This window comes from Papilio xuthus, unplaced genomic scaffold (assembly GCF_000836235.2).
Source record: "Papilio xuthus unplaced genomic scaffold, Pxut_1.1 DF825946.1, whole genome shotgun sequence".
NCBI lineage: Eukaryota > Metazoa > Arthropoda > Insecta > Lepidoptera > Papilionidae > Papilio > Papilio xuthus.
The window spans coordinates 289,452-303,580 of NW_013532703.1; the positions used below are offsets into that span (position 1 = coordinate 289,452).

A 14,129-nucleotide genomic window follows, 5' to 3' on the forward strand; every position below is an offset into this window, starting at 1 on the left:
GTGGAGGTGGGTGTGGGGGTGGAGGCGGGCTCCTTGTTGGTCTGTCTGTTCTGTCTGTCGCGCTTCAACTTCTCCCCGCTCATTATCGCCTTTATGTCATCCGCGTCCAATGTCTCGTACCTGTCACATACATTACACACACGTCACGACAAATATTATTTCTCACTCGTTAGAATTTCTGAATAGCGATATTTCTTATTGCGATCAACAGTAGAATTGTACGAGAACATTTAGGTTGAGTTTTAAAAGTTGCACACAAAATTGTTAATATATCTTTAAGGTTAATATAAATATAGATCGAGAAGATCAATTAAATTGTTAGTACTATGGTTTCCACAACTACATCTCATAAGCAGGCAACGTATCAGCAGTTCCTTAAGTGGATATCTATGACGATACTGGAAGAACTAGGAATTCCTTATTATTATTGTGTATATCAGCAGTGTCAGTATGTAATGTTGATTACTTGAGCAGTGCGTCTGAGAGCGCCTTGTGCTCCTTCGCGTGCGCGCGCAGGATGGCCTTCGCGCGCTCGTAGCTCTCTGACAGCAACTTCTTTATCTCTCCGTCCACCTGACATAACAAAATGACTCAATTTAGACAATCAGATCTTGTGACAATATTTAACATTAACAGTAAAATAAAGCTTACCAGCTCGTTGGTGTATGGGCCGATGGTCTCTGCGGGGGCGAGTGCGCCGCGCGGGGGCTCCAGTGCGCGCAGCCCCACCTTCTCGCTCATGCCCCACTCACGCACCATGTGGCATGCGATAGACGTCGCCTGCTTCAGGTCAGATGATCCTCCTGAATACCACCAAATGTCCAATGTAACCCATTTAATTCAATATTCTATATAATGTCGCTTTTTAGCTTTTGCCCAAGCAAAATTTAGAACAACTGAATTAGTAGCACATGTGTATTCCAGGCTTCCGTTTAGCTGTTCTGGAGATACTTTCTAACAAACATCTAACCATCCCAACTTTCGCATTTATGATATAAGTAAGATAATCTGGATGGTTACCGGATGTGATCTTGTCAGGGCCGAAGACGAGCTCCTCAGCGGCGCGGCCCCCCATCATGGTGTCCATCATGGCCAGCAGCTGCTGCTTCGTCACGTGGTATCTGCGCACACAACACACACTCAATATGTCACTCGGGACACGTGTCACAAGTATCACAAGTACAGCAGTGCAAGTAATAAAATGTGTACCTCTCCTTGGCAGGTATGTACGCGGTGTGACCGAGCGAGGGTCCGCGCGGGATTATTGTCACCTTGTGCAGCGGGTGCGCGTCCTGAAACAATCCACCTCACACTTATTTATATGCAATATCATTCGTTTTTTTTTAATCCTCATAGAAAAAAGAACGAAAAGTAAATAAAAAAAACGGACAATGGAATTGTTTCAGAATTACTACACGACTGTTGCCTGCGACTAAAAACAAACTGAATTACTTAATAAGTAGTCTATGTGTTCTTCTTGTATCTGTACTACATTTATGCCAAATTTTATAGAGATCCATACAGCAATACTAGAAATATCTTGTAACATCCATCCATCCATATTTACAATAAAGGTGTATGTATGACCTTGGTGTAGTAAGCGACGACGGCGTGTCCTCCCTCATGGCAGGCAGTGATGGCGTTGGCCTCGTCATCCGGCAGCCGGGAGCGGCGCGCGGGGCCCATCAGCAGCTTGTCGCGCGCCTCCTCCAAGTGACCCATTGACACCGTCTGCGCGCCCTCCACTGCTGCCCTGCAACACACATGTTACATTCACTGTTCATATAGCATTCCAATAGTGAAACAATTATTACTCTTCAAATAGTGTTATTGTATTTATAATATATTGTAGTGTGCAGGTACTTGAGCGCGGCCTGGTTGACCATGCTCTCGAGGTCAGCGCCGGTGAAGCCGGTGGTGCCGCGGGCGAGCGTCTCCACGTCCACGTCGGGCTGCGCAGCCACACGCGCCACGTACATCCGCAGGATCTCCACACGACCACCGTAGTCCGGCGTCGGTACTGACACCTGCCACACACACATACATTAAAATTATACTGACCACATGTATTCGCCCAAATAGCGAAGCAACCGCTACCCATAGACATTTGCAATTGCAGACACCTATTATCAACGGACAGGACGCACAGAATAAGAATATATGTGGCTTTGCAAATATACAGTTTTCTACTAGTAAAACAACTACTATTAGTAAGTGACCTCGACGTCGAAGCGTCCTGGTCTGAGCAGCGCCTGGTCGAGGTCGTCGCGGCGGTTGGTGGCGCCCAGCACTATCACACCCTCGTTCTGGTGGAAGCCGTCCATCTCCGACAGCAGCTGGTTGATCGTCTGCAACATGTTACATACCACTGAGATATATCTCTAAAATCATTTCACTTCTAGTATCATTTTTATTAATTAAATTTGTCTATGGAATTGAACGTGTTACTTATTTTGGAGCGCAAAAGAGGTTTCAAAACTTATAGTTATATGTTTTTTCTTCCGTACAGCTTGAGGTATTTTAGTAAAATAGTTATTGAATAATATGAAACCTTATATTTTTAAATTCTTTTTTTTTATCTGGAAGGATATAACTTGCTATAAATTGCTTGATTGCTTCATACCTGGTTGGCGTATGGATGCAACACGCTGTTGGTTCTCTTCGCACCCACGGAGTCAATCTCGTCGATAAATATTACGCAAGGCGCACGTTCTTTAGCCGCTTCTGTGTTAACAAGCAGAAACATGTATAAAAACATATTGTATATATTCTCCATTCTCTTTGTAGTTTCGTGCATATTTGGGCAATAGTTACGTTGGCCTTGTTACATAAACAGGTGTAAAAAAGCAGCTGTGGTAAGAACAGCTGTTTTTTTATATTTATTGACTATTTACATAATAATTTAAATGAAAATATCTAATCGATTCATATTTATAAAGGCACTACAAAACGTGGTGGTACAAATTTTATTTCTTTGAAAATAAAACACTAGATGGCGCTAAGATGTTGTATGTTAATTGATCATAGATGGCGCTGATAGCATTTTATATGCTTTATTCCACATTCAAGACTGACAAAATGTAATGATAACGAAAATATTATTTGAGCAAGTTATTATTTACTCACTAAACAAATCTCGCACCCTCCTCGCTCCCTGCCCGACCAATATCTCATCGAACTCTGGCCCTGCGGCGTGGAAGAAGGGCACGCGCGCCTCGCCCGCCACCGCACGCGCCAGTAGCGTCTTGCCGGTGCCCGGCGGACCCACTAGCAACACACCTTTGGGCAATTTCCCGCCTAGGGACGAGAACTTCTCCGGGGATTTTAGGAATTCCACCTGAAAATTTATATATTTATTACTCGTATGTGCAAATGTTAAATTTGAAGATGTTTGACTCTTACGAAATTAAAAATGACAACATTTTACATAAATCTGAATGCACCAGTGTATTTCTAGCATAGAAATGTTCCTATAAAGTAGAATTTCTGTTGACTTTGATGTTTGTTGCTGTGGGACACTTTGCAGGATAGGCAAGAATGTTAGAAGCGCTATCTTATCAGCTCTTTGTTATAGTAGCTAGCACATAATGAGAGAAGTAACTGACCACATCCTTAAGTTCCTGCTTGGCCTCGTCAGCTCCCTTGACATCATCGAAGGTGACGTTGATGTCCTCGGGGTCCACCTCTACCTGGTTGCCGAGCTGGATCCTGCGCATGTTAGTCACATTCCTGCTGATTATATTTGTACTTACAAAATATAGTCCATAGAGGTTATTCGCAGATGAAAAGAAATCAAAATTAGAAATATTATTTCTTCTTTATGGAATTGACATTTATTGCTTTAATTGTTACACTCAGCCACTTAATTACTTATTACACTAAATCTACACTAAGGGAAACCACTTAACAACTATGCGATGATAAACGGTATTTAAATTAATTGCATAAAAATAATCTTTTCAAAGCTATAATTAATGAAGTTTGATGTATACCGGAAGACAGTGCCACTAACGGAGGCCATGAGGCTGACGAATATAGCCAGGAAGAGCACAATGGTCAGCAGCTGCTGCACCAGCTTCAGGTATTTTGAGCCTTTTGAAGTGCGGGCATTCTCCGGGTGCGAGCCTAGAACAGCATAACAATAAATGAGTACAAAAATTGACCTATTAGCATTAGGGCAAGTTTTTCAATTGCAATTATTCGATTGGTTAAATAGTACTATTAACTAACAATTAAAGTAATAATTGATACTAACCTGCAAGATATCCTTCAGCGAATGCAATCTTAATTTTATCCTTCTGATGACTGGTGAGGAGCTGGTCTTCTGTGAGGAGTTTCTCCAGCCGTGGCGCTACCTCGGGTCCCGTGTTACTTTGCTGCTGTTTTTCCGCACCATCACTAACATTGAGCCCTGTGTGTTTGCAGAAATATCTTGTTAATATCAATTTACAGAGTTTTAGACTTGTTTGTATCTTACAATAATAAATTTATATCCAGACATAAAATCTGTCATTTACAAAAAATAATAAAGCAAATCTAATAATTAACCTACTAATAATATTAATGTAATGCTTGGATGTATTCATATTTGTAATAAGGTATCACCAGAGGCCTAATTTTAGTTCCCTTTCCCTTTTCAACCTTTTTCCTATAAGGAATAAACAAAGAACGGGACTCATAGGTAGGGGAAATATCTACTTATGAATACACTAAAATATCTCTTTTTAGTGGCAATTATTTCCATATTATTTTATAGATGGTGTGTGTTTATTTTACTGTAATGTTTGTGTTACTAACAACAACTAACACTGCAAAAAAATGCTTATAATACTGACCGAATAACTTACGCAGTCTATTGATGAGATTAGGATTCCTTTTCAGGTCTGCATGAATACTACGCTCTGTTTTAAAATTGCGAACCTGTATTTTGTATTTGAACACATCATCATGTAATCCACTTGCAAGCAGTCCAACAAAGTTATCAGTGAATGTCAATCTCGGGCTTTTACCGCGAAAATCGACAGTTAAAGTTGGTACATGCGGTACATTCGTCCAACCATTTTTGTTCTTCTCAAATGATTCTCCTGATATATGAGACACTTTTTTTGCAGAACTTAACTGTACGACGCTTTTAACGGAATTTTTACAAGGTGTAGAAACTGTTCTAAGAGATCTTAAATTAATTTTACCCATGTCTTTTAAAACATTTATATCGAAATTGTTTACGGCTTCTTCTAGACTTTCAGGGCATAATGTGGCTTTGTAGAATCCAGGAGCGGCTTCTGTGATTTTCACATGTTTATTTTTACTGTTATTGTGCTTCTTTTGCTTGAATATACATGAATAACGAGAGGACAGCTGACTAAAGCTAATAAGAATCTGCAACAACAAAGGTTATGACAAACAAATTTTACATCAAATTTTTACGCAATATAGGTGAATTTATGTTAAACTGTACCTGGTTTTGGGAGTTTATGGAATTCAATGAAAACATGTTACATGTAGATAGTTATTATTTCCCTTTTTTTGAAGTGCACTCCAAAATTTTGTAAGTTTAGGCTTTTCTTACGTCAGTTCATAGCAAAACATGGCGAACTTCTCACTTTTTTATGACCTCTTTGGGTTAGTTGTGAAATTATAACGAACATATAAAATAAAGGTATAGGTAAGTAAGCTTATATTTTGTAATAGAAATTGTTGTCTCAGTGTCATTTAAGGTGAATATTTTTACGAAAACAAAGTGTTCGTAAAATTGCTACTTTTTTAGCGTTTATTTACTGTCAAATATTTTTGAACGCATTTATTGTTAGTGGTTCTTTCTACATTGTCAATGGTTTATTTGGACAGTAAATTCCAAAATGGCGACGAGCGATGACGAGCCTATGCATTTATATGAAGTTTTTCAAAACTGTTTTAATAAAATAGCAAATAAACAACAAGGTGAGTGAAAAAATGCATACCGAGGCCCGTCTCGCGTTCCTCAAACAAAGTGTCGCGAAATAGTGAAGTGTTTCTGTGTGAAATTCGATCAAAGTGTTCGCGTGTTATGCCATTTTCAGTGTCTAAACCGAATAATAATCTCGCAAAAACCATTCGAAAATAAGCGATTTCGTATTCAAAAATTATTTAGCACAGTTACTGGATCACTAATGTTTGTGTGAAAATCGCCAAGCTTTCCATATCTTCACCACAAGGGCTTCAAAAGGCTATGTTTTGATCACACAGTCGATTGTCAAATGTGCTCTCCATTGTGATACGATTTTGGTATCGAAGCTGAATTGTTTCAGGATTTGTTTACAATTACTCACTTTCTATCGCTGTAACCAGGTAAAGTTGTTACCGTGCTAAACTGAGAAAAATTGCGCCAAAATTACTATATATCACCGAATGTATCGAATGAACCATTGCATTTTTTGTCCATTTCGCTGGATGCGGCAAAACAAACTAAGTTGGGCTCGTTTTATCCTCGCGTTGTCCGTTTTAGATCGCGAATTGCCGTTTTTATGTTCGCTCCACGCTGAATGTTTACAATGTAATTTGTTTATTTACGCGAGTACGGCGCGTACGTCGCACGGAGCCAATGTAGCGCCTTATGGTGTCGGCTGCTAATACTTTTTATACAGACGCCAAACGTTTTTTTAATATACTACCAAAGGACAAATATATTAAATGAAACATTTCAATTAAAAACTTCATTAGTTATTTACATTGGATACTTATTTGGATACATTGGATACTTAAGGAACGATTTATTTCCCTAATTTTCTATTAAACTGCATAATTTATCTGTACAATAAATATCTTTTAAGAAACTCACAAGAAAAAGTTCTTGATGCAGATATGAAAAACACTCACACTTGTTTAACCAAACTGTGGGTAGACAGTGATTAGTTCTTACTATTAATAATATCTGACATATAAGTTCAATTAGTAAATAAACTATATAAATTAAAAGGTTATTTATTAGTATTATTATTCAAGAAAAACATTGCTTTTAGTTTAGATTCATTACTTCTTTACTTTACTCTTTGGCACTATTACTACTTTAGTTTTAATATTTACAAATTGATTAAATTAGTTAACTATATCTGAGTCAAAATATATATTTTTACTATGAATATTTAAGTGTAATTTGTGTAATAGTTTTAATTTTTACACTTCTGATATATCTATATATCTGTGTATCTCTTTCATTTCCCTGAACTGTTATATCATAATATTTACATCTATTTCTGGTATTTTACTATTAAATTAGAGATAAATAAGATAATCATATTAGATTATCTTATATCAAATTAATATTTTTATGACTAAAACTTTACTTTTCAAATCATATACTATGCTGCTAGATAAATGTATTATAAATATTTCAACTATTCAAAGAACTCATCTACCCTCATTCATGCTTTTCCTGTTAGTTGCCTTAGCTAATAATAAGTAGGCAAACTAATACAGATCACAAAATGATACTTAAAGTACATATGCCATTGATATAAACATGATATTATTTAGATCAAGGATTCATGTTGATTGATACAATGGATCTGTAGATGGTTGGACTCATTAGCCTGTCAACGGAACTTTTGATTGTACATGTCATAGCATGCAATTCCTTTTCAATTGTATGAAATTATTTAATTATACCTTTAGGCCTCAGGTGTAAAATATATTCATATTTATGTATAATTTTGTTTTAATCAATGATTTATTTTAATATCATTCAATAACTCAATAATTATTTGGACTTCTTGTATTTATAGTTTATTTTTTTGTCAATGTTTTTGTGATATAAAATCTTTTTTATTTTTTGTTTTTAAGGATATTTTTAATGGCTTTTATTTAATTGAATCTCTATTATAAGAAATGTTCTATGTATGTTATTTATTTTTAAATTGGCTACTGGCTGAAACATGTGCTGTCATAAAATAATATCTATGTCATTGACTCGAGTCAACATAAGTTTTATTACATTTACAACATCACCATATAAAATGTTTTTTATTTGCCACATCCATGGGACACTGTGTGAGTAAAATTATCCATGACTAAATCAATGTTGTTTCTTTATTGTCTTTTTACATGGTGTCGCACTTGTGTAAACGGTTTCTTAAATAAATGCATCATTTATGTACACAACTACATATATCTAGGTATATTTTAGGTATATATTCAGAATATTTTAGATATAAATATATATATAGGTATGTAAGGATACATTTGCAACTATATAGGCTGTTATATTCTCCATATGAGTTGTGTACTCCTATGCTGTTTTCTTTTGGAACACTCTAACACCAAGCTCAATAAAATAGCATGAACAAACTAGCATAAACTTTTATTTTTAAATGCTTAACTTGATGAAAAATCTTTAAAAATATAATATTTTTCTATTAAATGCTTCATTCTAAACGCTTTATTATAAAAACGGTATTGATTATTACTTTACTCTAAAGGTCCGAAAACTCTTAAAACGACGTCCAGGTAGCTGGCAACGACCGTGGTTCATAACAAGCGCTGCAGCGCGGTATTGTTTACCGCCGCCGCTTACACTAAGCTATTTCGGCGCTCGCAATATTTGTAACATGACTCAAATGATCCCCCCCAAGTGATACATTTCCTGAACTATGTACCTTTGACTTTGTTCACTTTATATTGAGACAAAATCGCGGAATATAAATGCTTTTTATTGTTAAATAAGTTAAAAAGAAAGTTTAAGTTACATGTTTTAATTTGTTTTGTTAGAAAAAATTTAAATAAGTGTATGAGATAATGTACATTGAAAACAATAGGAATTAGTAGTTAAAAATTATAGTATCGAAATTATCTTCGATAAATTGCTTGAAAACTTATGTTAGATACATCTTTTATTGAACCTAGTCACTTCTAATTCGTCATATGAAACGGGGTCGATACGTCAACCAAACATGGTCAACAATTGGTCATTATCGTAAATACGAGATTGTACGTTGATCCGCGTTAGGCGAAGACCACTCTAATTTGACTCGCCTCTCATATGTCACAAACTGTAAACGAATAGCGGGCTCAAATACACCTCGGTACATCAGTTTTCATACATACACAGCAAATACATTCAAAGCTAAGGGGAGCTGCTTTTATTCTGTCTGAAAAGAATTCGTTACTTGAGCCAACGTATCGTATCGTAATAATGTTTGTACATTATAAAAATCCTAAGTAATATTACGCAAAAGTCTGTCACTTAAAACATATATTTATCTAGATTTTTATTTATCATCTAACTGTACAACGTCGCAACTTGCATTTAATTGCTTGAGACACCATTTATTAATAGAAATATCTTTAGCGATTTAACATACATGAGTAAATGTTGTTAGACGTATTAATTATAAATCTTGTTTACATTAAAATACATTGCGTATTGTAGTATGTTGAACTTGCTAAAATGATCAAGAGTCGAGAGGGAGCTGTCTCGGCAGCTGGCGCAGACGGGGCCGCGGACGAGAGCGATGGCGTGTCCGTGGTCCCGTCCCGATGCGTTGGAGGAACAGAGAGGTTTAGTGGGTATGCCTCTGCTATGGAGGAGAATCCTACATAACTACCGCGTACCCCCCGGGGCGCGGAGTATGCATAAAGCATGCCTCTCTGGGAAAAAAAGGTCTATCAAGAGTAGATGATGTTCATTTCGCCCGTGTCCAAAAGAAGATAATAATATACTAATTAACTTTATCTGTATACTAGATATTTTATATTAGTCTTTGACACGTGTCCTGTATGTTGTTAAATCTAGAATGTTTTTTAGTTGACTCAACTGATTGGTCAAAGAGTATCTATCGTGGACTCATATCGCGACAACTTTGACCCCTAGCTAACGTGTCGTGTTGCACGTTTACCACGCCCGAATAACTTGCAAACCCCACATTAGACCTTCTAGTTCTTTAAATAGTCTGAATGTGTCCATTTCTGCTATACCTCAATTCGGTTTGTATTTTTTTGTGGCTCTTTGTTTTGATAGATGATACTAGATGAATGTTAGAATCGGAAAAATTCAGATTTATTGCCGATTACCTAAAAATAATACTGTCATTAGTAAATCTAAATAGATTACTTTTCGCCTGTCAATTTAGTCTTCCTATGTCACTAATAAAAATGTGTGGATCACCAACAATGTTCAAGAATTGTTTAGATTTTTCCTATTACGAAGCTTATACATGTGTGTGTTTTGTTTCATTTAACAAACTGCTGTGATAAAGTTCACGAATAAACTTTTAATTTATCTATATTAAAATTTAAATAATATGCTCACACGTCATAAAATGTCAAGCGTAAAATTGTTATGATTTATATTCAATACGGAAACAAATCCATAAATAATGTTAACTAATATGTCACAGTACATTGTATTTTGAGTAACGCGGGCGCTCGAACAAGCGACCGACCTCGACCGACTTGCAACCGCTGAGCCCACGGCACTCTATTACACACACCACTCACACGTTCACGTCAAATATATAAAACATTTAGCTCAAACTATTACATCTTAGATCTAGAAAAAATATTAAAGTACTGTAATTAAAATGTTTCTCAGTACCTAATAACTCGTTTGAAAATGTCTAACAATTTTATAAAGAATCAAGAGTAATTTTTTATTCTTGTAAGACGTTCACTACATGCCTTCTCTATACTTTTCGACCCTTTACAATCGTTCTTAATCGTTATTTTAGTAAATACTAATTAAATTATAACAATATCTATATATCAAAATAGGGGTCCCCAAGATCTGGTCACACTATAAAATAGCTTATAATATGCCTGCATGCATCCCTTCTCATTAAAGTCCCGTCAAAATCGGCCAAGTTTCAGCGATTATTCGGAACAAACGCATATTTGCGGGACAGACAGACATTTTTAACACTGGATTGTCTTATAATACATATATAATGTTGGGAAAATATGTTTCTTTCCTTTTGATAGTAAATACAGACATTCCAATAACTATGCATAGAGAGTTCGGTTTCAAACCATAGATATATATTTTGTCTATATTTATTGTATATGTTTTTAATTGTAACATATAATTTATTATTAAGTATATAAGATAAAATGTATAAGGAAACAGAGCGTCTTGTGTTATCATGTCCAGTGGTAATAACATCAGTTTACGTTGTTAGTTTTCATTAATTATAATTGATTGCATTATTTTGAGTGTATGCGATAGTGGCTCCTATCTCACGACGACTGGGCCACGAGGGTCGGAGGTCTGAGGTCGGAGGTCCAAACTGGACATGCATTTCAATAATAACACAATGTTTATATGTATTGTGTTGTCTTTATGTATGTTTGATTGTTTTTAAATCATTAGTTATGATAGTAGTTTGTTTTTCCTGAAAGTTTATCACATGTTGTTGCATGTGCAATTTTAATGCGCTGGTAAAGCATTTAGAAGCTAGATTTAATATTATTTTGTGTGTTCATCACTGAATGTAATGTCACGTAGTTTATCTTCTATATTAATTAACAAGAGTGAGTCATATTGTATGATGAATATACATAGTTGTTGCTGTTTAATAATCATAATGTTTCATATAGAGCTGATTCTATCATAAGCAAAATAAAACTAGTTCCCAAAAATCATATTGACATTATGACAGTGTTGTCCGTCCGTCTTGATGGTATAATTATGTAATTATTACTATATCTGCCCACTCTATAGATATAAGAAGTGGTTTTATAATGCAACAATTGCAGACAAAGCCGTAATACACAATAAGTGTTACGCGTGTAGTAGTGCAGTGCGTAGTTTTGATATTGCGATATCGACACGTAATAATTTATCAATATCTCATTTAATTGCGCACTTAGTAGACAACTTGTTAGTTGTAACGATTTAACATCAATATAAACAATGTCCTTAACATAATTATATTTGTAAACACTGTATCTAGTTTTATTACTACTGCTAGTTGTTCTTACTAATCTACTTTACTGTAGTAGACGATGCCAGCTCAATATTAGATTTAAGAATAACGGTTACATTTTACGTGAATAAATATTTGTACGACTTTAAAGCTAAATATAAAATAAATGAAACATTTTCTTCTCTTGTTATATAGAGTCGATTTTTTTGGAATAAACACCTCAACTCCGAAATGTCTTAGCAATTTTAACCGATCTTACGACAATGAAAAGCTTGTATTATGGAGAGCATAGATCATATTTTATAATAAATATTACTAGGGCATAACTAATGCATGTAATTTCTTACTAATATTATAAATGCGAATGTTTAGATGGATGTTTGTTTGAAGGTATCTTCGAACGACTGCATGGATGTAGCTGAAATTTGGCATAGACTTAGAACATTGTCTGGAGGAATTGCTAGGCTACTAATTAAGTTTTTTTTAATTCTCCGGGGGCGAAATCGCGGGCGACAGCTAGTTATTATATATTGCGAAAGAAATTGGCGCGTTATGATAGCATCAGATGACAGTTTTAAACTGTTTATCGATAGATGTCGTTGCGCAACCGGATACATTTAGCTGGTCCGCGGGTGACAGGCCATGTGTGGCCAAGTGACAGCCTGTGCCTCATGCCAACATTTGTCAGCCGACTTGCCAATTGACGTGGATTACTCTGACCCAGTGGAATTTGTTATGAGGAAAGCCTCAGCATGTCTAGGGTTATTTTCTCCTATACATGTAGTAAATTAAAGGTGGAGATTATTATTGTCAGAGTACAAGGTTTATTTTGGATCTTTGCGACGCTCTTATTAATATTATTTGTGTAATAAATATAAAAAAAAATTATATTACGCAAACTCTATTGCTGATTAATCAAGATAACACTAAAAAATCTAAGATATAATTTTATAAATAAATTAAAAATTGTGTAGTTATTTTATATATAATAATTATTTCTTGTTTATATCATTGAATTAAAAGAAACAAACCATAAATTTCGTCAACAGAGGCAATAAGTGCTTATTAGCTTCGTATTTTTACCAATACCAGTAATTACTTCAACCCTTGCCGCACCACTTTGATGACACCCTTGCTATAATTGTTTTCAAAACTGTACTAAAAAAAGCTTTGTAATTTTTCTGACAAAAATTAATGTTATGTTTGTGCTTAAAACATTGGACCAATTATTAATTTAAGTTACGTGTATAGTTAAACCAGAAATTAGTGAAGTGCCTCACCAAGTTATTTTAAACTATTTATTGTATTTGTTATGCCTTAAAGTTAATATAACTATTTTTCTAGTTACTAAAACTAGTTTTATCATTGCTTCTCTGCGAATTATTATATCTCCTTATATTTTGCGCAGCTCATTATCAGATTTTGATTTCTAAGATATTTTAAAAAAATATTCTAAATTCAATATTAAAAACGATTTTAATAAAAGTGGGTTTCTGAACTTGTATAAAACATCCCAGGTATTATTTTTGCCGAAACAGAGCTAACAATATATTTTAAATGGGGATGTTGGTCTCAGAAATCCACGGTAAATTAACAACGATCATCATGATATACGTACGCCCAAAAAAGAGCTACATTAATTATGATTACAGCAATATGAAAATAATTGTAAATCGATATGTAATAGATATGGGAACGATTGTGGCGGTAAACATTGCTATCTGCGCAAACGTCACCCACAACCGTGTCGATTTTACGACATAGATACGATACACAATTATTTTCAAACTTTATTAATTGTTCTGACCCCGAAGGTCTGACCTTAGCCTGATAGCTACGAGTTGGTTTGAACCAGTGCTTTATGACTTTTCATAATTTATCCCAGTTATCATGTATACAATTAAAAACAACAACTATCGTTAGTACGAGAATTTGGTAATAGTTGGAATTATTTATTTACTAGCTGTCTTTCAGAGTATGCTCTACATGTATGTCCAAGCCAGATTTATTAAGCCGTTCAGAAGATACCTCCTAACGAAAATCTATCGATCCATCCATACATCCAAACATTCTAATTTATAATATTATTAATAAAATCTGTATAACAAAGGACGATGGAAAAACCTTACTTTCAGATTAAAAGCTTAAAATTATACTAATTTATGCATGTGAAAAAGGCGAATGTCATTTTGTAAACTAACAACATATATTCTTTAGATTTCAGTCCTATCGTGT

General features: G+C 35.0%; 1 protein-coding gene across 1 annotated transcript; it reads right to left on the reverse strand.

The window, feature by feature from the left end:
- Window positions 1–2: 2 nt before the first annotated feature.
- Window positions 3–5,660, reverse strand: YME1L (ATP-dependent zinc metalloprotease YME1L; the record flags this gene model as incomplete). Its single annotated transcript, XM_013320193.1, has 15 exons — window positions 5,459–5,660; window positions 4,848–5,379; window positions 4,256–4,411; window positions 3,993–4,125; window positions 3,606–3,732; window positions 3,127–3,337; window positions 2,624–2,724; window positions 2,220–2,348; window positions 1,864–2,027; window positions 1,588–1,753; window positions 1,210–1,292; window positions 1,021–1,121; window positions 652–803; window positions 467–573; window positions 3–120 (listed from the first exon to the last, which is right to left on the reverse strand). Coding segments are annotated over exons 1-15 (2,316 nt in total), but the record flags the coding sequence as incomplete, so codon positions are not given.
- Between the last annotated feature and the right edge of the window lie 8,469 nt (window positions 5,661–14,129).